General features: G+C 42.1%; 2 protein-coding genes across 3 annotated transcripts in view; one reads left to right on the top strand and one right to left on the bottom strand.

Annotated features, from left to right (window-relative positions):
- Positions 1 to 14,281, top strand: part of GTPBP4 (GTP binding protein 4) — a 17,205-nt gene extending 2,924 nt beyond the window's left edge. The window contains exons 3-17 of the mRNA XM_083406421.1: positions 2,262 to 2,365; positions 3,033 to 3,169; positions 3,885 to 3,985; positions 4,881 to 4,973; positions 6,395 to 6,586; positions 6,692 to 6,757; positions 8,006 to 8,095; positions 9,423 to 9,533; positions 9,757 to 9,834; positions 9,935 to 9,986; positions 10,744 to 10,844; positions 11,172 to 11,369; positions 12,492 to 12,557; positions 12,984 to 13,127; positions 14,062 to 14,281. Of these exons, the coding sequence (XP_083262547.1) occupies positions 2,262 to 2,365; positions 3,033 to 3,169; positions 3,885 to 3,985; positions 4,881 to 4,973; positions 6,395 to 6,586; positions 6,692 to 6,757; positions 8,006 to 8,095; positions 9,423 to 9,533; positions 9,757 to 9,834; positions 9,935 to 9,986; positions 10,744 to 10,844; positions 11,172 to 11,369; positions 12,492 to 12,557; positions 12,984 to 13,127; positions 14,062 to 14,214 (1,686 nt within the window). The 3' untranslated portion in view covers positions 14,215 to 14,281. The remainder of the gene's footprint in view (positions 1 to 2,261; positions 2,366 to 3,032; positions 3,170 to 3,884; positions 3,986 to 4,880; positions 4,974 to 6,394; positions 6,587 to 6,691; positions 6,758 to 8,005; positions 8,096 to 9,422; positions 9,534 to 9,756; positions 9,835 to 9,934; positions 9,987 to 10,743; positions 10,845 to 11,171; positions 11,370 to 12,491; positions 12,558 to 12,983; positions 13,128 to 14,061) is intronic.
- IDI1 (isopentenyl-diphosphate delta isomerase 1) lies at positions 14,282 to 23,891 on the bottom strand. 2 transcript variants are annotated; one of them, XR_014503679.1, is made up of 6 exons: positions 23,472 to 23,803; positions 19,801 to 19,973; positions 18,605 to 18,697; positions 17,832 to 17,962; positions 16,149 to 16,849; positions 15,522 to 16,103 (listed from the first exon to the last, which is right to left on the bottom strand). XR_014503679.1 is itself a non-coding variant. In XM_083406637.1 (5 exons), exons 1-5 carry the CDS (start codon positions 23,786 to 23,788, stop codon positions 16,532 to 16,534), a joined length of 1,032 nt encoding a protein of 343 aa, XP_083262763.1. In that variant the 5' UTR covers positions 23,789 to 23,891; the 3' UTR covers positions 14,282 to 16,531. The 2 variants fall into 2 exon arrangements, 1 of the variants encoding a protein (XP_083262763.1); XM_083406637.1 differs by having other exon boundaries at positions 14,282 to 16,849; positions 23,472 to 23,891.

The raw sequence follows: 23,891 nt of genomic DNA, 5'->3' as shown, positions 1-23,891 counted from the left end.
TAAATTGGTCTATAAAGCACTAAATGGTTTGGGGACTAGTTATCTTGGGGAATGCCTGCAGTATCCTGTAGCCAATAAACTGAGTTTTGCTGGCACGTCTCTCTCGATTCCTGGAACTTGGTATAGGGCTTTCTCAATAGCTGCCCCCCCAGTTGTGAATTTCTCTTCCCCCGTACCTTACAGCAGCACTGGCATTAATGAGCTTTTAGTGCCAAGTGAAAATCTTCCCCCTTTACCTGGTTCCCACAAGCTGACATTTTTATAACAGATGGGGAACACTTGCATCAGCTTTGGTCTGGGTTTGCTGGATTTGTTTTATTGCTTTATGAAACTGATGTAACGCATATGTTGCGACTTGCCCTGTGACAGCTTAGGGTGAAGTTTGGCTATCAATCCCCGAAACAATGTAGCATATGTTGATAAAGTACAGTATGGACAAAGTTATTTATTTAGGATACGTAAAAGTCGCCCTTTGGAAAAGTTCAGGGCGATGTACAGGGTGAGTCTTTTAAAAGAGGCCCTGTGGGACATGTGTATTCTGTAGCTATGGGGTCTCTTTTAAAGGACTCGCCCTGTACAACAGACATTAAAAACATGATATGTCTGTTAACCTTATTTTACTATGATTTGCTGCTTATTGAGAAGGAGAGAGTCATGTAGGATTTTGGATAGTGTTCTGTGAAACTATATGCACGGTTTGTTTGAGTCATTCTGGCAAAATGAATAATCATATGTTTTAAAGACTGTATTCTACAGTAGACAAGATGCCACCTGCTGATACAGCTTGGGTTGATCATTGAGTGTGCATGTTTCTAATTCTGTAGAATTTATTGCTCCTTGTCTCCTGAAAGCTTGCGTGCTCCTACACCGACCTGGGCCGAGCTAATGAATGCTGTTTTAATTTGTAACACTTTTTAAAAATCCGCTGTTTCGAACATGGTCAATGGTGTAGCATAGTTCAGTTTCTTCTTAGGGTTGCATCGTTCTAGTTGCTTTTTATGCAAAGAGAAGGCTAGGTTGAGCAAGAAAGACCTTGCTAGAGAGAGTAAATTTCTTTCTTTGCAGTGCATTTGGATGCAGGATTGGTCTCCATTTTTGCCTAGGTCGGTGCTCTCTATGGTCATCAGATACAAAAACCTTAACCTAGGATTCAATGAGCTCCACAGATGCATACAAGAAGCTTGTGTTAGCCTTGTTCAGAGTTTCCCAAGCTTTGGTCTCCAGCTATTTTTGGACTACAACTCCCATCATCCCTATGTGGCTGGACCCAGTGGTTAGGGATGATGGGAACTGTAGTCCCCAAAAAAGCTGGTGGCCCATGTTTGGGAAACCCTGGCCTAGTTGAATTGTGTGACATTCTTCTTCTGAGCAGGTTATTCTTTCTCTTGGGCTGTGTACACACTCCTGTTTACTCCGCATTGAGTGCACTTTTCCACTTCTGGTTTGGGAAGTGGTGTACGGATGACATTAGCCTCGGTCCATATATATCTTGTTATTTCTTTGTTTTCAATGCGTTTCGCCTTAAAACCAGCTTTGATCTGAATTGAGAAAAAGAACAACCTAGCTGCATTTCAAACTGGTAATGTGTACACAGCCTTATTATTAAGTTTGTCTTCCATCCTTTAACCTGATGGTTCCCAGGGCGGTACTCAACAATATGTTAAGCACCCAAATCAATACAAGAGCCATAAAACCATTATGAAAACCAAACAAAAAGCAAGAAATCAGTAATTCAGACAACATAGTAGCTGTTTACATTTTACATCATCCCAAATGATAAGCCTAGGGAAATAAATGCATCTTAATCTGGTGCACAAGGACAGATAGTGTAGGAGACAGCAGTATCTTTGTGACAGCGGTGGGGGTCTTTTTATGGTCATCTGACATTATATTGATGTCAGATGATTGTCAGATGGATAGTCACACAGCAGGTGAATGTGGTTGAGGAAAACCGCCTTGTGATTCCCTACTCCTGCCCTATAGGAAGGAACCTCCATATCTAGGGTGCCACAGCAGAGAAGGCCCTGTTCTGCATTGTTGCACCACAAACAATGGATGTAAACAGAAATATGAGCAGGCTGCTCCTGGATTTATGCTGCATCATAGAATGCTTTTTTGAACTTTCATCTAGTTTCAAAATAAGTTTACTATGGCCCAAAATTCCCTTGAGCTTGTGGAAGTAGCCACCCTCTGGACTTTGGCAAAGGTCAATCTGCTAAGAAGTTTGCATATTGACATAAGTTTTGTTCTTTTTTTTTCAGGACATCCATCCATTTTATGCAGATTTGATGAACGTTCTTTATGACAAAGATCATTACAAGTTGGCTTTGGGGCAAATTAACATTGCAAAAAATCTGATTGACAAGTAAGAGCTTAATATTTAGTTGTTGCCCATGCTTCAAAAAACATTTCTGTTGTTTGGATCACTGTAACACATACACATAGGGACGGGGGTGGCGCTCTGGGTTAAACCACTGAGCCTAGAGCTTGCTGATCAGAAGGTCGGCAGTTCGAATCCCGCGACAGGGTGATCTCCTGTTGCTCGGTCCCTGCTCCTGCCAACCTAGCAGTTCGAAAGCACGTCAAAGTGCAAGTAGATAAATAGGTACCGCTCCGGCGGGAAGGTAAACGGCGTTTCTGTGCGCTGCTCTGGTTCACCAGAAGCGGCCTAGTCATGCTGGCCACATGACGCGGAAGCTGTATGCCCGCTCCTTCGGTCACTAAAGCGAGATGAACGCCACAACCCCAGAGTTGTCCGCGACTGGACATAACAGTCAGGGGTCCCTTTACCTTTACCTAACACATACACACACATTTTGTTTGGAAAAGGCTTCCTAGTCTCTACTTGCGGTTCTTCCTTATAAAGCCATGCCTTTGAAACAGGAAGAAATGCCTGCATTTTCCTTGGGACTTATCCTTTCATTTCCCCCTTTCAAACGCTCCAGTTCTGTGCTCAGGTATTAGGATGGTGGAGAGGGCAACAAGCTTCTAGCAGCCTTAATACAGGTTTGACTTCTGTTTTTGAAATACAGCGTTGCCAAAGATTACGTACGGCTGATGAAATATGGAGATTCCCTTTACCGATGCAAGCAGCTGAAGCGGGCTGCTCTGGGACGGATGTGTACAATCATCAAAAGACAGAAGCAGAGCCTGGAGTACTTAGAACAAGGTGGAGTATATCAGGGGTGATAGCAGAACAGACTTCCTACTTTATTGCAATACCACCCTTCAGTCAGTAAGTTCATACCGGCCTCTCAGGCTTCTTGTCCCAACTTTACCTTCACAACCGCCCTGTGAGGCTGAGAATGTGACTGACTGAAGATTACCCAACAAGTGCCGTGGCTGAGTGATGGTTCTAGTACTCTTCTGGCAGGAATAATCATTGCAGCGCTTTGGCTGTCTTTAGACAATGAACTTTAGTAGTAATAAAGTTAATCTGCCAGAAATGGGCCCATTCAATAATATCCCTGGCCAATCCTCATGTTCAGCCAGAGAAAGTATACGAGACTTGCCTCGCTTCTACAAGAAGTAGGTACCCTGGTGTGTCTTCATTTAAGGTGTGGAACTTTTTGCCAATTAATATTAAGCAAGAGCTGTTAGTACATTTCCAATTGTGCAATGAAACATCCCCTCCCCATAACTCTTCTGCCCCTGCCCTCTCTTCAAATGTTACGGAACATTTGAAGAGAGGGCAGGGAAGTTCTGTTGCGCAATTGGACTGCTTTGTGGATACCGTCCTTTGTTCAAAATGCCTGCTTAGGACTCTTTTGCTTACACTGGGCCTATCAGATGCATAGCTCAGCCATTGGTAATTGTGCATCAGTGCCCAGATGCTAAGCATTTTTAGACTTCAACAAATGAGAGATTGTTTTTATTTTTTACAGTGCGTCAGCATTTATCCCGCTTGCCAACCATCGACCCTAACACACGGACTCTCTTACTGTGTGGTTACCCGAATGTTGGGAAATCCAGCTTTATAAACAAGGTTTGTGGATATTTGCATGGCTTCGGGGTCAAAGGAAAGTACCATGTAATCATAAGCTACTTTTTCTACTCAGAAGTAAATCCCATTGAGTTGCATGCAACTTGCTCCCTAGTATATGTATTTAGGATGGTAGCCTTAGTTGAGTTTATATTCAATGAGGGATGTGCTGCCTCTTAATGAGTGAATAGATAATTTAAATATTTGAGTAGATAAAGGGTCACATTCCCTGTTAAGGGCTGCAGTATCAGCGGTGGTCATGGCCAGGGCCAGATCAACAGGCGTTACAGAGTACTGCATTCAAGCTATGCAAAACTGAGGTTTCTATGCACAATCTCTCCATCCGGGCACAAGTACCGTAGCACTTTGCATGCCTGCGATTCCCAGGAGGTATTCAGAGTATAATGTCTTTGACAGTGGCGGTAGAACACAACTATGGTGGATAGTAACCATTGATAGTCTTGTCTTCCATGAATTTGTTTAATCCTCTTCTAAAGCCCTCCAAGTTGGTGGCCATCACAGTCTCCTGTGGAAGCAATTTCCATATTTTAAATATGCACTACGTGAAAAAGGACACACTCTATCCTTGAGGTTGGGGTAGGACCAGGGAAGAGGCTAGCCTGGGGAGAATCTCAGGGTCTGGATAGAGAGACCTGGAGCTTGGAAGTTCCACCCCGAGTGCTAAACAGAAGATACTTGGTTTTACATATTCTGAGTTCCAGAACAGAAAATATCTTCTCTTTCCTACCCCACACCTAAATAAGTGTGCTCTAGTTTGAACTGCAGTGGCTCAGACATTTCTCTTGTAAGAAGCCGAGTATGGCCCTTGTTTGTTTGAAAAATGGAATTGTCTTATAAATGGAGAGACGCTGCAACTTTGGGACTTCTTGTGTTTCAGGTGACGAGAGCAGATGTAGAGGTGCAGCCGTATGCCTTCACCACAAAATCTCTGTTTGTGGGCCACATGGATTACAAGTATCTGCGTTGGCAGGTAAGGACTTTGCTGTAGCAATTAGTTGGGACGGATCTTTCTCCTTCAGGGTAATGCTGTGAATCGTGGTTACATATCCTTATGACCACTGCTCCTTGTGCATTTTTCTAATCTATGGTTTGTGCTGAAGATTCCAGCAAAACAGTCAGATTATCCGGGATCACTGTCCTACGTTGTTATTCACTTACTGCTTAGCCCACAGGATAGCATCTATTACTTTGTTTCAGCTATAGACTTATTATACTTCTACGGTGTTCATTTGATTTCAAATATATTAGAGAATTTACAAGTGTACACATTTTGTTTTTGTTGTACTAAATTATGTATATTATGCAATAAGAATTGCAGTGCTATCTAGTATACTGGTGAATCGTATTTTGGCTTCCTAGAGTTCCTTATAAGGTTTCTGACCTTCCAATTAGCTGATTAGGATTCATGATGTCTGCATTGAACTAGTTTGCCCTGGAGGTTGCCTTGCTTGCAATCTTCACCTTTGTAGCAAACTGCAAGCTAGGTTAGGAGTCTTCTTTTACAGTAATGGCCACTCCTTCCAAGCTGTAGCACTCTGAAGATTGAGCCCTTGTCTCAATGCAGTTTTCAAAGGAATTTCTCCTTTTTAATAATGTTTGTCCAGTCTTGTCTCGGCCACGGACCCCAACGCAGCTCATTTGGTGCTCCTGTAGATGAGCTGATTGGGGTGATGCTCCTGTGTGTCTACTCACCACTTATTGAGTCATCTGATGATACTCCAGCTCAGCTACCCACATGACTGCATAAGACAGGCCGTCTGGAAATGTGGGCGACTGCGGTTTCTAGACTCGAGGGTTGTGACGAAATAGTTTCAATCCTCTATGGCAATATAAACCTATTACAAAAGAGTGTCCTGGGCTTTTAGCCCTTGTAAGGGTGTTGACACTCTGTACTTAGCTGCCTAGCCATTGATTAATGTAACTTTCATGTTCTGGAGCTTTAACAAAAGACATAACACCCTGTACCAAAACCCTAAAACAAACCTGTCCAAATCTGCCTAGAAAGATCAGTTGGCATTCTTCAGTTTGTCCAAGTAAGTGACTACAGTGACTTCAACTAGCAGTCCTGTAGCCAGATGCTGTGCTTCTTTACTTAGAAGTAAATCTACTGAGTTCAATGGGACTTACTCGCAGGATATGTGGGTATGGGATTGCAGCCATTGATATTACATGTAGGAGCAATAATTTCATTGATATTCTGAGCGATACCATTTCAGCATCCTTGCCTTCTGTTTTGCAGTTTAGGAGGAAAGAATAATAGTATTTGAGTTGCAGAGGTGTTTGAAACGCTGTTCCAGAAGTGGGGCTATTTTTCCTCCCTAGCCCAATCTCTGGTTTGCTTGTCAATGCATGTGAGATCAAGGACTTTAATTCTGTCTGTCTTCATTCTAGGTGGTGGATACCCCCGGGATTCTGGATCATCCCCTGGAAGAGAGAAACACCATTGAGATGCAGGCAATAACAGCGCTTGCCCATCTTCGTTCAGCTGTCCTGTACGTCATGGATATATCAGAGCAGTGTGGGCACAGCCTGGAAGAGCAGCTCGAACTCTTCAGCAATATCAAGCCACTGTTTGTCAACAAGGTGGGCTGGGATTTAATATCTGATGCCGAGCTGCTGCTTTCTTGGTTATAAAATCTAGACCGGATGCTTAGTTCAATCTGTTATTTCCCCCTCTTTAACTTTCAGCCTCTAATAATTGTAGCAAACAAATGTGACGTGAAGAGGATTTCTGAGCTTTCTGAGGAAAACAAGGTAGGAAATTGTGTTTGTCCGTCTGTATTAAGGTTGTGCTCTGGCTCGGAGTGCACCTTGAATAATGGAGTAGATCAGGGTGATATGGAGAAGACTCCTCCTTTGCAGAGTCAGGTCATGCCATTAACAAGTCGAAGTGGATCAGAATCAGACTCAATTTTATGAGTAGCTCTATTGCCTCTGTTTTTCTAAAAAGTTAAACCCACAATTTTACCCTCACCATTTTTTGAGAAACAAAACCAAATGGTCTGGGGAAATGGCCAGAACTCGAGAGGGGACAAGGTGGTGTTCTGATAAGATCTTTTCATTTTGATGAAGAGGTTTAGCTTCCATTCACCGTGAATTATTTCCCCCCCCCCCTGCACCCCAATCAGAGTGATTTGGGGGAGGCAGTTTGTTTATTTCAAAGAGTTGTTTTTTGTGAGGGTCTTCATTCTCTTCTGAATTTTGGCTGTGAGAGCAGGGAATAAGCAGCAGAGTCACACTGTGCGAGTAGCCTGCTTTTCCCCCAGTCATCTTTTTTCCTTGCAGACAGCTCAAAAACATAACTTGCTTTCTTTGGTGACTGTTCCAGTTTTTTTATACCAAAGGTGATATCACCTAGCATGATAGCCCCTGGACAAGTTTCCTGAATTTTAGCAGGCATTTTAGCCTGAAACTAGCAGGTGTAATCCACCTGCAGTGGTTCCCTTGCCTGCAAATTTCATCCACATGTGAAAAAGAAAAAAGAAAAACACTATCCATTTTTCGGTTTCTAGTTTTAGTCAATGGTGGTTTCGGATTTAACTGATCGGAGTCAGACATACCCAAATAATGAGTTGAATTGCAGCAATTTAGGTTGTATACACACTATGTCTGATGGGAGTCAGACATACCCAAATAATGAGTTGAATTGCAGCAATTTAGGTTGTATACACACTCTACATACATTTAAAGCACATTCGTAGCACATTTCCCCCCTCAAAGAATTCTGGGCACTGTAGTTCACAAAGTTAACAACTCCCAGCAACCCTTAACAGATTACATGCCCAGAATTTTTTGAGGAGGGAAACAGATGGAACTATGGTCTGCTTATTTGTAATTTATTTCACAGCCGATGTGACACATTCTAACATAACTGTTGTATCTTCCAGTTCATGAAGATCTTGTGTTTATTTTGATACCTTAGCAATAGAAAGCAGCAATATTTTTGTTGGGTTTAAGCATTTAGTTTCACTACTGAATTCACGTGTGTCCATCATGTTTTAGAAAATGTTTGCTGATTTAGAAGCAGATGGGCTTCCTGTCATCGAGACGAGCACCCTAACGGAAGAAGGAGTGATTCAAGTTAAAACAGAAGTGAGTCGTATGTATGTTTGTTTTTGTATAAGCTGTGTTCCAGACACACTCATTGGGCTGGCCCAACAGTGACCTCCTCCACATTTAAAAGATTTGTGCTGCTTAGGGAAAGGCTACAATAATAATACAGTAATAGTAATACCTAGCACTAGACTAGAACACTGCTCTGGTTTGCCAGAAGTGGCTTAGTCATGCTGGCCACATGACCCGGAATCTGTACGCCGGCTCCCTCGGCCAATAAAGCGAGATGAGCACCGCGACCCCAGAGTCGTCCGCGACTGGACCTAACGGTCAGGGGTTCCTTTACCCTTTACCTTTAATACCTTGCACTAGGACACTTCAGGAGAAATGTGAAGCCAAATCCAAAGGCGATTATTATTATTTATATTATTTATTATATTTGTTAGTTGCATTAGCTTGTCCAAGGCAATCAAAAGCGACTTGTGCAACCACAAAACCTACCTATTTCAGCAAATGTTTATGGCATAGGACCACCTGCTCTTTTACCTTTTGCTCATGGTTGTTTTGACCAAGCTATTCTGTTAGCTGCTGGCAGCTGAACTGGAAGCCTGTTTGGACAACTGTAAAGAAGAGGAACATTAATGATAGGCTTTCTTCATTGTTCCATTCCCTCTAATAGGGAACTTAGGTGGTTGATTGCCAAACAAGTTACAAGCTAGAGAGGGTCATCCAAAAAGAAAGGAGTGTGTTATATGTGCTGGGGGGCAGGGGAGAACCTTTTGGCCCTCCCATTCCAGAGTGACAAGTATGCAAAGTTATTTTAAAATGGCTCCTTATTGGAAAGGCAGAAAAGTCTGGCAATAATGGGCCTCTTGATACAAGCACTGAGTTGCTCTGTAGGTGAATTCTAGATCAGAGACATTAAGCTTAATATTATGGAAGATGGGATTAAACCAGGAAATTGTGAAAGAGAGTAAATCTTGACCTTCCAGAAATTTGTAATGATTTTGCCTTGCAGAGTCACTTTTTCTAGAATTTCAGATTGGAGGTTTGATAGGTCATGAGTAGTTAAAGAATTAGGGCAGCCATCTTGCTTGGTGATTACACACATACCCAGTCTGGTGCAGATGTAGTGCTTCCTTTTCACTGTGGTAATGAGATGGAAAGCGTGTGAACCTGTGGGTGCTTCCAGTTTCCTTTTCCCTGCTGTTTTTTCAATGACAGTAAGGATGGAATTTGGGAGCCCGTGGGGTACTCCTGCTCAGTGAAACTGACGTTAAGAAATTGGGAGCCATTATGTTTGCGTGTTATTTGTCTGCTTTCATCATCATGGTTTTTTAAAAAATTCTATTTTGCATGTTCTCAGGCCTGTGACAGGTTGCTGGCCCATCGTGTTGATACCAAAATGAAAGGAAACAAAGTACACGATGTACTGAACAGGCTCCACTTAGCTATCCCGTCCAAAAGAGACAACAAGGTTGGTGTGTGTGCCCATTATACCTCTGTCATCCCCTGTCCCCTCCGATTTCAGCAATGTATGTATATATAATACACATGCATCTAATCAAAACAGTCTTGGTCTTTTTTTTTTTTTTTTTTTTTTTTGCTTTCACATGCTGATAAATGCAATTATGATTTGCTTGTTTTTTGTTTTTAAACTGCTTCCTTGAGCTCATCTTGGTTTTATCCTTTAATCTTAGGAAAGGCCACCTTTTATCCCTGAAGGTGCCCTGCTCCGCAAAAAACGCATGGAAGTTGATGCGCCTAAAAAGAAACTGGTAAGCATCTTTTGAAAGATTTTCCCAGGAGAAGAAGAGCAAAATTTGTGTGAAGCTTTTAAAAAAAGGGCCCATTTTAATGCTGTGTGCTTGTTTGCAGGAGAAAGACATTGAAATGGAAATGGGAGACGAGTATGTTTTGGATCTTAAGAGTAAGTGGTAACAGTAATCTTAATGTTCACACTAGAGGTGTCACTGATGTAGTGTTCCCATTTTGCAGAGGGTTCAGGTAGAAAACTGCAAGGTTAACTTCAGCTGCTGTGTGTGGTTAGCAGCCCTGTTTAGGGAAGTTTTTAATGTTTGATGTTACTGCTTTTTTATTATTAATATTCTGTTGGGAGCCACCCAGAGTGGCTTGGGAAACCAAGCCAGATGGGTGAGGTATAAATAATAATAATAATAATAATAATAATAATTATTATTATTATTATTATTATTATTATTATTATTAACATAATTATTACGTTATGCTCTTAGTCTACTGGGTAATACTGATGTTCACCTAATTTTCCATCAAGGACTATATGTTAAAGTTGATGGAGGGCTTTGTCGGTTTGCATAAGGAGTGAACAACCTGCAGCCTTTGGCCTAATGTCATGCATCGCTTTCCCGAATTACCCTCTCCTGTGTTGCCACCGGCAAAGCTGCTTTGGGTGGAGGGAGGGTAGCAAGTGTCAGAAAGTGAGTGACCTTTCTAGACAATCAGGTTTTTGGACAGATAATAATTCAAACTACAAGGTTTTTTTTGACGAAGCCTAAGGTTAAAGGAAGATTGTTCTGGTTGCCAGACAGGTTTATCATCTCTGGATCACCTGCTATCAGGTAACTTCCTGCTGTAACAATGAAATAGTAGCTTCTGTGCTGCATAAATTAATAATTCTCTGTGTTGTTCCCCTCCCCGCCTTTTAGAATACTGGGATCTAATGAATCCATCTGAAAAATATGATAAGGTGCCAGAGATCTGGGAAGGACACAACATAGCAGATTATATTGACCCAGATATCATGAAGGTAGGAGTTATCCCCATTAACCTCACACTTCGGTGTACAGAAAATGTGTGCATTATTGTCATGACATGAATATACAGAACATTCTGTCAAGCTATGCATTTCTTGTCTAGCCTCTTATTAAGAAGAATCACAACTAAGAAGAATGAATTGATTGACTCAGTAAAACCATCACTCTGCTTCTGCCTTTAATCTTGGTTCAGAAATTGAGAACTTCTGATATGGCAGTCAGGAGTTTGAGCATTAACTATCTGAAAGGCTCTGTTGATGAATATTTGAAGCATGCATATTGTAAAAGTTTCTAATGCATTGTGTGTGACGTCTTTAAAGAAACTGGAGCAACTGGAGGAAGAGGAGGAGCTGAGGCAAGCAGCTGGAGAATATGACAGCGACTCAGAAAGCGAAGATGAGGAAATGATGGGCATCAGACAGCTGGCACAGCAGATTCGAGAGAAAAAGAAACTCAAGATGTTGGCCTCTAAAGAGAAAGATACACAGGGGCCCAGGATGCCGAGAACGGCGAGAAAGGCAGGTTTCAAACATTTTGTTAAGAATGTGTTGGGGCCTGACTGCAGCTAAGGGATTAAGGGATTTACGTGTGTTCCCTCCCACCCACTCACTTTTGTTACAAAACAAAAATCGAAGTTGTCAAGGCTAGAAATGCCTGTTAGACTGCAGATTAAAAATAATGGCTTGGGCAGATGAAATAGTAAGAGGCCCGTAAGCGATAGAAGAAGAAGAATGAGAATCTCCATTAAGGTGTGTTCTAGTTTAGGACTTGTCAGAAACACAAGGATCACGCCTGAGGCCTGCTCTACGCAGTCAGCAGAACAAAGTTGTGGAATGAACTGGGACATCGGAAGGTGACTTCTGTTGAGTCTGAGCTTTGGTCCCCACCCAACTCATCACTGTCAACAGTGAGTGGCAGAGGTTCTCCAGGGTTTCCCCAGGCTACCTGGAGATGTCTGGGTTGAGCCCAGGACCTTTTTTCATACAAAGCATGTATGGCCCTTCCCTATTTCAGACATGATTTTTTATTTCACGCACCCACACCTACCCAACATTATAAGCTTCTAGCAGTTCAACAAACAAATTTTACTATAGGCCACACACCTGCCTGCACTGGCATGTTTCAAAGTAACAAACAGGAGCTTAAGTGAACTCCCAGTTGTTCCTTTGCCAGAACAAGTTGCATTCCTTCACCCAAATTCTTCCTGCAAGGCATAGGGCTGATTGAGATCTGGCCCGTTGGGGTTGGGGTAAGGTTCCTCATGTCTGCCTTAAGCACAACAGTTCACTATTATTATTATTATTATTGCCTGCTTCCAGAAGCGTAGGCTCATTTGCTACCCTTACTCTGTGTTGTCGTGTTGAGCATCCTGTATGCATGGAATGTGTGTTCTGGTACATGTTAAATTACACCTAAACTAATTTGAAAAGGGGGGAGGGAGAGAACGGCAGACCATTGACATTCCTGCTTTTATCTGTTTGTCTCCAAATTGTCACTGAAATCTATCTGGAACGTACACTGTAGGATTTCTCTTGTAGTTTTTGGACAGTGTACTGGATTGCTTCTTAGGCTCCTTTCTGCCACGTCAATATAAAAGTGTATTGATAACAAGGAAAATAATTGATGACTTGTGTCTTTAGGTTGAACGGAAGACATTAGAGAAGGAGATGACTGATCTTGGGCTTGATATGACTGGTAAAAATGAGGTAAGACAGACTTTTTTCTGCATTGATTGCTGTAGGAATTACTTTCATTATTTCTAAATGTCCTTATTATACTTCATTTTTCTGCCACTGGAAATAAAGCTGTGGCTTTTTTGTTTGTTTTAAAGCCAGGTGGCACCTGCAGGTCTCACACCGCGGGAGGCGATTGTGGGACCCAATCAATGTGTTGGTTGATGGAACCGCTGGGCTAAGCTGGCTCCAGGAATAAAGCTGTGTTAAGGGAATTGATTAATATTGGATTAAGACTGGAATTCAGTCGAAAAATCCTATTATTTAATAAAGTTTGTACTCATAAGCTGTTAGCTGAATTAAGTAGTATTTATGCTGAGGAATACTGTGCAGCACCTGATAACGAATTTAGAAGATGAGGGGTTCTGATTGGGCTTTTCTTGGTTTGTGAATTTTCAGGCACATTATGTAGCCCAAGCAAGAAGATCCCGGAGTGTTACCCGCAAACGTAAACGAGAAGAATCTGTAACACCTACATCTGTGGCACGAAGTCGCAGTTCCTCCCGCACACCTCGCGATGTATCTGGCCTTCGAGACGTAAAGGTCTGTCTTAAGTTTATTAGAGTTCTGGACGGTTTTATAGGATGTAGTACTGCAAATAGGCATTTATAAATCTGCAAGTTGAGCTACTGTAATTAAGTAGAGGTTTTTAAGCATTTTAAATTGACTTGTAATACGTTTCGGTGTCATCAAGAGAAAATTTAATTACTTTAAAAAAACCTCTTCCTGTATATTTAGTACTGTATTGCTAGGATCAATTGGTTCCTTTTAGTTCAAGCCATTTGAAGCAGAATCAGCCTGTGTTTAGTTCATCATCTGTACCGTCATGTACTAAGGGTGGATGGTTAACCTGTGGCCCTTCAGATGTTGCTGGACTACAACCCTCACCATCCCTGTTTGGCCATATTGCCTGGGGCTGATGGGAGTTTGAGCCTAACAAAATCTAGAGGGACTACAGATAAGCTACGCCTGCACTAAGGGGATGTGATGGCAATAGGCCAGCTTGTCACTTATTTGGCTGAGGTGTCCAAGACTTGCCATGCACAAGCATAGCTGGGAGTAAGCTCCACTGAACATCATACTTCTGTGTAAGATTGTGCTGTTAATACTGGACAGGTAGGGGAGGGAGAAAGGCCTAGGAAAAGTAGGTACCAGGCAGCCAGGCCAGATGGCTGAATTTACATACTGATGTGGAATAGCCAAATGACTTCAGGATTCATCTGGTTGTTTAGCTTTGCCTTTTTATATGTAGCTTATGCAAGGACACTTCTAGTGAGACCAATCCCTTTGTATTTTTAAATTGCTTCTATAGAAGGCACATTTATGGCTGTGTCTCAGATACTAGTCTTATACTCTTAACCACTACTTCCCAAAGGGACTATAAGGCAATATTTGGGTCATATTATTGGTGTGGAGGATGAGCCTCGAGTGGAGAAAGAATGCTTCACTTATGGTTTTTTTTTTATTATTTGTATAGATGGTGAAGAAGACTAAAACTATGATGAAGAAAGCTCAAACGAAAATGAACCGGTTGGGCAGGAAAGGGGAAGCAGATAGGCACGTCTTTGACCTTAAGCCCAAACATCTGTTTTCTGGCAAGAGGAAATCTGGTACAAACCAACGAAGATAATTGGCTCTACAAGGACAATATGAAAATAGCAATGCAAATTAAAGGCAACATATATATATATAAGAAATAGTTTGTGGAGAATTTATTCCAGTAGAGTTGTGGTTTTATTGTTGGTTCTGTCGTAATGAAGTATAAAATAAATAACCCAAACATTCATTCAGTTACTTCAGCAGAAGTACATACCAAATGATGCATATCTCAATCTGCTGGGGTACTTTTCCTCTGTACTGAATACCTGGAGGTCTGGTAGTAAGTATTCATTTCCCAAAGGTCTGTTTTAACAACATCTCATTAGATATGGGAAGCAGCAGCTCTATCATAAAGCTATATTAACAAATTTAGTGGTAACAAAATGTTGCAATTTATAATATCAAGATACACGCAGAGTGGTCTAAGCTGAGCACATAACTTTATATGCAGGTTTGAAACATATAGAAGCCCTCTTAGGCTGTGTAGGCAATACTGAGCTAGATGGACCAATTCAGGATTCCTCCTGGATCCGTTTTTTAAAATCAGTGTTATATTGACTACTTTCCAGTTCCCAGCAATAGAGGCTAATTTGAGGCAAAAGTTACATATTTTTGTTAGAAAATCACATTTGATTTTTTTGAAACCCTTAGGTGGATGCTATCTCAATCTGGCAATTTGTTAGTTTTTATTTGGTCTATTAAGCCTAGAACTGTTTTTCATTTACCGCAGATAGCAAAAGTTAGTTCAGGTACAGGATCTGTCCTATATCCTCTGCTGTGAAAACAAAAGCAGAGAATTCATTCGGATTCTGAGCCACCTCTAGCACTCCTTTTGCTCCCTTGTCATCCAAGATACCAACTGTCTTCCTAGCCAGTCATCTGTTACTAAGGTATTTAAATGTTTTGTTGTTCATGTTTTTAGCCGTGTACTGCTCCATTTTTTTAAGGAACCCTTATTGTCTCATTTCCCAAAGTTTGTGTTCCTTTTTGTTTTCCTCATTTGGGCAAGACCTCCGTTTTTTGGAAGGAATAACAGCTTCTTTGACTCTGGTTGTTAACTGTGCTGGTGTCCTCTTTGTTCTGGTGACACCATCCTTGATCTGCATTTTACACTTCAGTTGAGCTTCTAAACAACTTCCAAGATATGGGATGCTGATCAAGAACAAGCATTTTTAAGATCAGAAATTTAGCTCAATGGGCCTGTCCAATAATCATTAACATTTGTCATATTGTATTCCTCAAAAATTGGTTTTCTATTAACTAGCCTAAATTTAACAGGTTATGGAAAATTAAAATGGAACACATTAATTTTTTTCCATGAAGAAGTATTAAGTTCAGTTGTTAGGATTCAGTCATTTTAATGATTAAAAATACACCAGCGGCTTTCTGGAACACAGCAGAATGTTTGAATATACACAGATTTTACTATCTAGTTATATCTGAAACTGGAACACCCTTAAGTCAAGGTAAAGTGAAGAGTTACTAGGCAGGCCTTATATAGTCAAGAATTCCTTTCCTTTTTACAGCAAATAATTCAAAAAAGGAAGGCACATTTGGAGACGACTGAAGTACAAATTCTCACTTGACATTTTGAATACCACCTAGTTCCGCCCCGTAATAGTTTTCATCATGCACAGTTTACACGTGAACAAGTACTATTAGAGCAGTTAACACCACACTTACTTATTACCCCACATACTCCATACTGCTAGCGCACCAGAAAACTGAAAATGAGTGGATGAAATAGGCCAACCCTTGAATGTAAGTACTGTTTCTCTTATCCCCTAACATGGACTTTAGTATGACATTCAAGATGCAGCCTTTAGGACCAGAAATCTCAACAGCTATGCTAGTTAGGAGTGATGGAGAGTCACATGTTAGCGTCCCCCTCCCCTGCATTAAGCCAAGAACAAAACTAGTCTGGGAACTCCATTGGGTTTGCCTGTATCTAATGGGATTTCTGACTAAATAACTAACTCGTTCCGTATTGTACAGCAAACAGCCTAACCTGAAAAATAGAGAGGTATCCTGGCTAAGATTTAACTTTCAATCTTGACTGGTAGCCTAGTCAGTATTAAACCTCAGATTCTAGTGATTATATCAACAAATACATTCCCATTGAAAGCTTGTTAATAATCCAAATAATTACTCCAAGAAATGAAAGGCAGAAAAGACTCAAGCTTTAACAATCAGCCAGAGATAAAATCAAATTCCCTTCACAGGATATCTTCTTATTCCTAATTCATTCCCTGTGTTGCAGTCAACTTATAATTAGTGCTTCAGATATTGCCATTTATCAGTATCAAATGGTACTATATCGTTTTTAGAGCAGCATATTCTACAAGCTGTTACATTCTGTGAATCTTTTCATGATCCACAAACCTATTCAGATTATTCAAGTTATCCCACCATTTAAAGAGAAAAGTCTCTGCAATCAGTTTGAACCATGGAGTAATCTTAATTTCATTTCGGGATGCTTTTTCCAGGAGTTCTTTCAGTTCTTCCTGTGACACATAACAATAGCTTTTAATTTCATTGGGATCTGCATTCAGTGTCACATTCTTCTGCACAAACAAGATGTAATCGATTTCATGTTCTCCCCAGATCCCATTGGACTGAGCTTTGTAGTGAATTCGGGTTAAGTACAGGATTTCTTCTGGTGTTACCTACAACCAAAAACATGTAGTGACAGTACTTTATAACTTCCTTTCTGCATTTTTATGATTTTTTTTTCAGAACACCTCAATACAAACCTAAAAGGGGTGGGTTGGAGAAAGAGCTGTGGTAGTTTGCTTTTGCTTTTAAATGGTTGATTTTTAATATAACATTTGTACAGTCAATTGCTCAGATCAAAAGAATGACACTTGGACTTTCCTTCCCCATCTAATCTGCTCCTAAGGACTCTGTGGAATAGTGTATAATGGAGTGGACAGAGTGCATGTCCGCCTGGGATGGTGAGAGACTCAAGGCTCAAGTGAGCATTTAATTGAATAATGTACATTTGAGTGGATATATCAGATAGGAAAACATTCTTCCCAATATAAACAGAGAGGAGTACCTCAGAGCTCTCGTCATATGGGTATGGCCAGAGCCATTTGTTTTGCTTGAACAATTCTCAACACGGAAGAAAATGTTGCAATGTTGTGAAAAATCTAATGCTGGAAAAAGTCTTAGGTGTTTGGTTGCCCAGACATAGAAACCTTTTATGCTGGAGCCAAGGCATCCGAAATCCCTTTCCAGCCCTGGCAAAAACTATACTGTTAAGATAGTTCCTTCCTTGCTCCTTATATGTTTAGATTATACAAAAAGCCTTTCTGGTGTGCTTGCTGGACAGATTGTTGTAATCAGTCTATCAACTAACATCTGTAAGCAAGCATGTCTTGATCAATTGTGATTATTCTGAAACTCAATCCAGGGCATGCACCAAACCTGGTCATTCTGACTAGTGAAAAAGCACAGACAAGCTGAAGTAGCAACAAACACACTGTGATAATTGCTCCCTTCTCTTAAGCTTCTGGGAATAGGGCCGACGGGTTCCAAATAAATACTGCGGCTCTGATTAGTATTTAGAACTGCAAGTATAACTAGATGCTGTTCAACTATTTTCCCCTAGGGAAGTCATTACTCTGAAATAAGAGCATTATTTACCTGTTCCATTGGAATTCCTAGCTCTTCTTTCAGGCGCCTCTGAGCTGCTCTTCGAACGCCAATTGCGTTCTTTTCTTCTACTTCAAGCACGGTGTTCAGGGGATGACTGCAGCAAGTGTTGGTGAAACAATCTACCAAAAAAGTTTTCTGGATTCAGTTTTAAGAATACTTTGCAGACTTTTCAGATACTAGAATCCTTGAAGTAGCCAATTTCATTTTGTTGACAGTACCAAGTATCCAAAGTTTGTGAAGTTTGAAACAACGTTTTTTTTAAAAAAAGGCAACAGCACATACTGCCATATTCAAAGCAAAAGAAACCCATCAATGCTTAGCACCATAAAGTGCAATTGTGTTCCCAAGAGCATTCTGAGCTATATATGGTTAGAAAAAAAAGGACAAAGCACTAGTCATTATTTAAATTGTGATTTCCACCCCCCTTCCACTTGCACATATTCACTAAATATGCTTGTCTAGACCAAAAACAACATCACCACACCAAATAGTCTTTTGGGCATTTGACCTATCAGAAAATCTTTGCATGTTTCTCACGCTTCTGCTGTTAACTGAACAAATACAGGTCATGAACACACCCACCCCGCCATTCTTTCAGAGAGAGAAAACATTACTGCTACCCAAGTATCTGCTCACTTAAAAATGAAAGTAAGTAAATTTGTTTGAAAATTTTCAAGCATTCCAGAAATATATGAGGACACAAAGTGGTGTTTTATAGAAGCTACGCAATGAAGACAAGAATTTGTTGCTTAATAACAAACCTGGGAAAGTGATTTTGGCATCTGATCTTTGTTGCAATAGCAGTTTATTCTCCGTATTGAACAAGAAGACACTGAAAGCACGATGCAGCAGTCCTAGCACAAAAAGATAGGCAATATGCTTTGAAAAATAATGTACTGCAAGGGGGTGGGGATTAAACTTCATTCGTGTTCATCGTAATACTTGATCTTACAGTTTAAAACCAAAGTTTAAACAAAGAAACAAGCACCCTATTTCTAAACAAAACTTTCCACTGTATGCATTATGGTTTCTCATTTAGGCTGGTAACTGCCTTGGAAAGGGGGGTTGGATATATATATATTTGAATAAATTATTGCTTGGGTAACCTTTGGAGAACTTTGTAGGAGTAAACCTAAGATATTATTGTATGCCATATCTTACAATATACTACAATATATTACTTTTGCAAAAGTCAAGTGCTTAGGTGTTTTTGCACTGTCTGAGGAACAGAGCTATTTATTTTGAGCAGTTCCTTACAGATCTGTAATCAAAGACATCATAGAAGACTAAAGTCTTTATTCTGTCAGATAACAGGTTAGTGTCAGATGTTCTCCTGGATCAGCATAAGTCAGCACAAGAAAAGGATTTTTAACTCATTCCGCTTCTGTTCTTGTGTGCAGTAGGGAAATTGCCTATATCCTTATGCACCAAAAGTGATGTTTCAACCACAGAAATTATTGTGTTCCTTGCTTATGGAATATGCCCATTACCTCTTTAACTGAAGCATGAAAAGAACACTCATTCATCTTTTATTGCTCTTTGGCATAAACATTTGAAGAAGTCACCCGCAGTCTAAATTTGTGTGCTGGGCAGAACTATATAAGGTAAGACTAAATGGTGGGGCAGGAAGTTGCTCTGTGGGCTGTGTGTCGAAGTAATCGGTGACTCAAAACAAATTAACAAGCCTAAATTGCTATTTGACTTCACAGCATGAAAAGGATTTTCTTTACCACTTAAAGAACTCTTAATTCAAAGTTATCTTGTACATGGATGCATAAGAATGTGCTGAACCACATTCCTCTATCTTCCTTGTTCCATTTCCTCCAGCTCCCTTTCTCGTTTTAACTGCTACATCTTGTTGTGCAAGTAGATTGCAAAAAACCCAGAGGCAAAAAATGGGGTGAGGTAGAAGGCAGGACCAGTTTACATACAATGGGATCTGAACAGTGATAGATACCTTTGTCAATGTTCTCATTCAGGTGGCAGTTTTTCTTGGTATCTGAACCAATTTTGTTGTCGTTTTCATCAATAAGGATGCACATCTCTGCCAGCAACTCTACCTGCTGCTCATCCAGTTCATTTGTATTTATTTCAGGCATGGTTACAGTATTGATGCTCCTAATAAAAATACTGATGACAAAAAAACAACAACCCACAATTACACAAATATTTAATGAACAGTATTAGAACTTACAAGATTTCCTAATGTTTGCCTAGAGTCAGCAGAGCACAGGCATGCAGATGAGTGTCCATTATACTTGCCAAAGCTAGAAACCTGCCTAAACTTCACAACCAAAGCAACCATCAAGTGTGCATATAATTTCTGATGGCTAGACAAAGTTAATTTTGATCCTCAGCCAATATTCTTAGTTCAGTAAGAATATGAGTCCACCATTTTTTTACACAATACATAGCTATCACTACTTGTTTTATCTTGCACTAGCATGACTTTACAGGAAAACACACAAAGCCTTCAGTGTCTTTAGGCACCAACGATACTTAGCATTTGTTAAAGTAGACCACTTCCTCCTTTTTAACTAGCCCTGAGCCAATGCCTTTATTAGTACCTGTTTAATAGATGGAAGCTTTTATGATTTGTCTACAGTGATAAGGCTTCACCTGCTATACTTCTATGTATAAAGGTAAAAAGGTAAAGGACCCCTGGGCAGTTAAGTTCAGTTAAAGGAGACTATGGGGTTGTGGCGCTCATCTGGCTTTCAGGCTAAGGGAGCCAGTTTGTCCACAGACAGCTTTCCGAGTCATGTGGCCAGCGTGACTAAACCGCTTCTGGCTCAATGGAGCACCGTGACGGAAACCAGTACACACAGAAATGCCGTTTACCTTCCCGCCACAGCTACTTGCACTGCCCGCCATTTATCTACTTGCACTGCCATGCTTTCAAACTGTGTATTGCACTGCTGACAAAAGTAAAGGGCCAGTAAAAGAGGTAGCAAATGCTGTGTTAAAAATATGAGAGTCCTGCCAGGAAAAGATGTGGCAGACTTACCCAACCGCCTGAACAAAGAGAGGAAACGTACAACTATGAGCATACCTTGAAACACCTTTGTATATTGAGAATGCTATAGAATTTTTAAAAATCCCCCAGCCCACGTCAGCTCCATGTCACTTGTCAGACCCAGTGGCAAAAGTTCTGAGCGCCTATAAAGCTGTGGACTCCAGCAGCAGAGCTTTGCTGCTGAAAGTTTAATTTGGAAGCAAAGCACTGTTGCTATAGTGGGAAGTATGCTACTTTTGCTGTTTCACAAAAATGTTTTAGAAATCAACACTAGAAAAAGAGAGGGAGCTACATGCTCTATCTCCAAAAGCTCCATCTCTTTCAAAATCCCAAGGGAAACTACAAAGGATAAATAAAGGAAATTACTGAGCTTAGTACAGTGGTACCTTGGGTTACATATGCTTCAGGTTATATACGCTTCAGGTTACAGACTCCGTTAACCCAGAAATAGTGCTTCAGATTAATAACTTTGCTTCAGGATGAGAACAGAAATGCTCTGGCAGCGTGGCAGCAGCAGGAGGCCCCATTAGCTAAAGTGGTCTTCAGATTAAGAACAGTTTCAGGTTAAGAACAGACCTCCGGAACGAATTAAGTACTTAACCCGAGGTACCACTGTACTGTCTACAAAACCCAGGAGTGGCTCTTCAGAGTTTCAGGTTGGTATCCATCCCATCTCTACCAGAAGCTTACACAATCTTTATCTTGGTCACCTAACCGCCCTCAGGGCTTGTTGTGGGGGGAAAAGTGGGGGAAGGAGGAAGAGAACAGCAGGTGCCATCTGCAGCTCTTTAAAGGACAGTGCAGTAAGAACAAGAGGACATTAATAAAACTTGAGTAAGATTTCTCAGGGCTGTGGAGGGAGGAAGGGAACTTACTTCCACAAGATGCAGAGGAAAAACCTGAACTTGGATTCCCTACCCAAGCCTTTTCAATAGGGAAGTGGATACTGTATGTAGATCAGAGTTTCCCAACCTAGGGTCTCCTGCTGTTTTTTTTGGACTACAACTCCCACCATTCCTAGCTAGCAAGACCTGTGGTTAGGAATGATGGTAATTATAGTCCAAAAAGAGCTGGAGACCCAAGCTTAGGAAACACTGATGTAGATCAGGCATGGCCAAGCTCAGCCCTCCAGCTGTTTTGGGACAACTCCCATCATCCCTAGCTAACAGGACCAGTGGTCAGGGATGATGAGAATTGTAGTCCCAAAACAGCTTGAGGGCCGAGCTTGGCCATGCCTGATGTCGATAATACAGCTGTTGGCTGGACAGAACCTTCAGCAACTATTTATTTATTTATTTGTTTGTTTGTTTGTCTAGTAAAATTCATAGGCCAATTAGTTGTGAAATAAACCCCAGAGTGGTTTGGCACAAAAAGGCATAAGCGACAACAGTGATCCTGAGACTTTCCAGAACAACAACAATAATGGAGTAAAGACGTATCTGCGTAGGCTCGTCTAAAACAAAAACGTTTCTCAGCAGGCGCAGGGAAGGCTGCCCAGTGTCAATAGGCAGGGAGTTCCAAAATGCAGAGCCTTACTGGAACAGAGGCAGTACACCTGGCGGGGAAAGGCAGGCTCCCTGGAAGCCAACAGCCCTGCCCTGCAGAGAAACAGGCACCACTCTTGGATACTGCACTGCTGACAAAAGTAAAGGGCTAGTAAAAGATGTAGCTAATGCTGTGTTAAAAATATGAGAGTCCTGCCAGGAAAAGATGTGGCAGACTTAAAAAGGTAAAGGTAAAGGTACCCCTGCCCGTACGGGCCAGTCTTGCCAGACTCTAGGGTTGTGCGCTCATCTCACTCTATAGGCCGGGAGCCAGCGCTGTCCGCAGACACTTTCGGGTCACATGGCCAGCGTGACAACCTGCATCTGGCGAGCCAGCGCAGCACACGGAACGCCGTTTACCTTCCCGCTAGTAAGCGGTCCCTATTTATCTACTTGCACCCGGGGGTGCTTTCGAACTGCTAGGTTGGCAGGCGCTGGGACCGAACGATGGGAGCGCACCCGGGGATTCGAACCGCCGACCATGCAATTGGCAATTCCTAGGCGCTGAGGTTTTACCCACAGCGCCACCTGCGTCCCACTGTGGCAGACTTACCCAACCGCCTACACAAAGAGAGGAAAAGTACAACTATGAGCATACCTTGAAACATAATTATCCTGGCCCCTTGGTCCAGTATACCTGAAGGAGCGTCTCCACCCCCATCATTCTGCCCGGATGCTGAGGTCCAGCACCGAGGGCCTTCTGGCGGTTCCCTCACTGCGAGAAGCAAAGCTACAGGGAACCAGGCAGCGAGCCTTCTCGGTAGTGGCGCCTGCCCTGTGGAACGCTCTCCCACCAGATGTCAAAGAGAACAACAACTACCTGACATTCAGAAGACATCTTAAGGCAGCCCTGTTCAGGGAAGTTTTTAATGTGTGACATCTTGGTGTATTTTGGTCTTTGTGGAAGCCGCCCAGAGTGGCTGGGGAAACCCAGCCAGATGGGCGGGGTATAAATAATAAATTATTATTATTATTATTGGACGCAGCACCGCCAGCTCCCCTCCGCGGGGTGAGTCAGCGGCATCGCTTCGAACTCCCTTCCGCCCCCGGGCCTTTTTTGTTCCTTACCGCGTTCCGTCCCCGGGCCGGCACGCGGCCTCTGCCCTCACGCCAAGGAAAGGAAGCGGCCGCCCAGACTGAGGAGGAGGAGGCGGTGGTTGCAGCACCTGTCCGCGGCTGCGACGATAAAAGCTTCCCCGCGAAGACGAGGAGGCGGAAGAAGCCGAAGCGGAGAGCGCGCGAGCCGCAGAGTCTTCTCCTCCGGCTGCCCCAGCAGCAACAGCTGCTGCCGACGCCGCCAACCGCCGCGCCGCGCGCCACATCGCCTGGCAACCCTCCCCGCTCGGCGCCTGACCAATGGCGGCGGCCCCGGGCGGCGTCGTCATCAGGTGGGCCGATCGCGCCACTGCCCGCGAACAGGGAACGCAAAGCGCCAGCCAATCGCCCGCGGGCGAGCGGTCGCGTGCGGCTCTCGAGTTCAGCGGGGAG

This window comes from Podarcis tiliguerta (assembly GCF_965153285.1).
Source record: "Podarcis tiliguerta genome assembly, chromosome: 12".
In the NCBI taxonomy this organism is placed as follows: Eukaryota; Metazoa; Chordata; class Lepidosauria; order Squamata; family Lacertidae; genus Podarcis; species Podarcis tiliguerta.
Note: the sequence above shows the minus strand (reverse complement) of the source record. Positions and strands in the feature narration are given on the sequence as shown.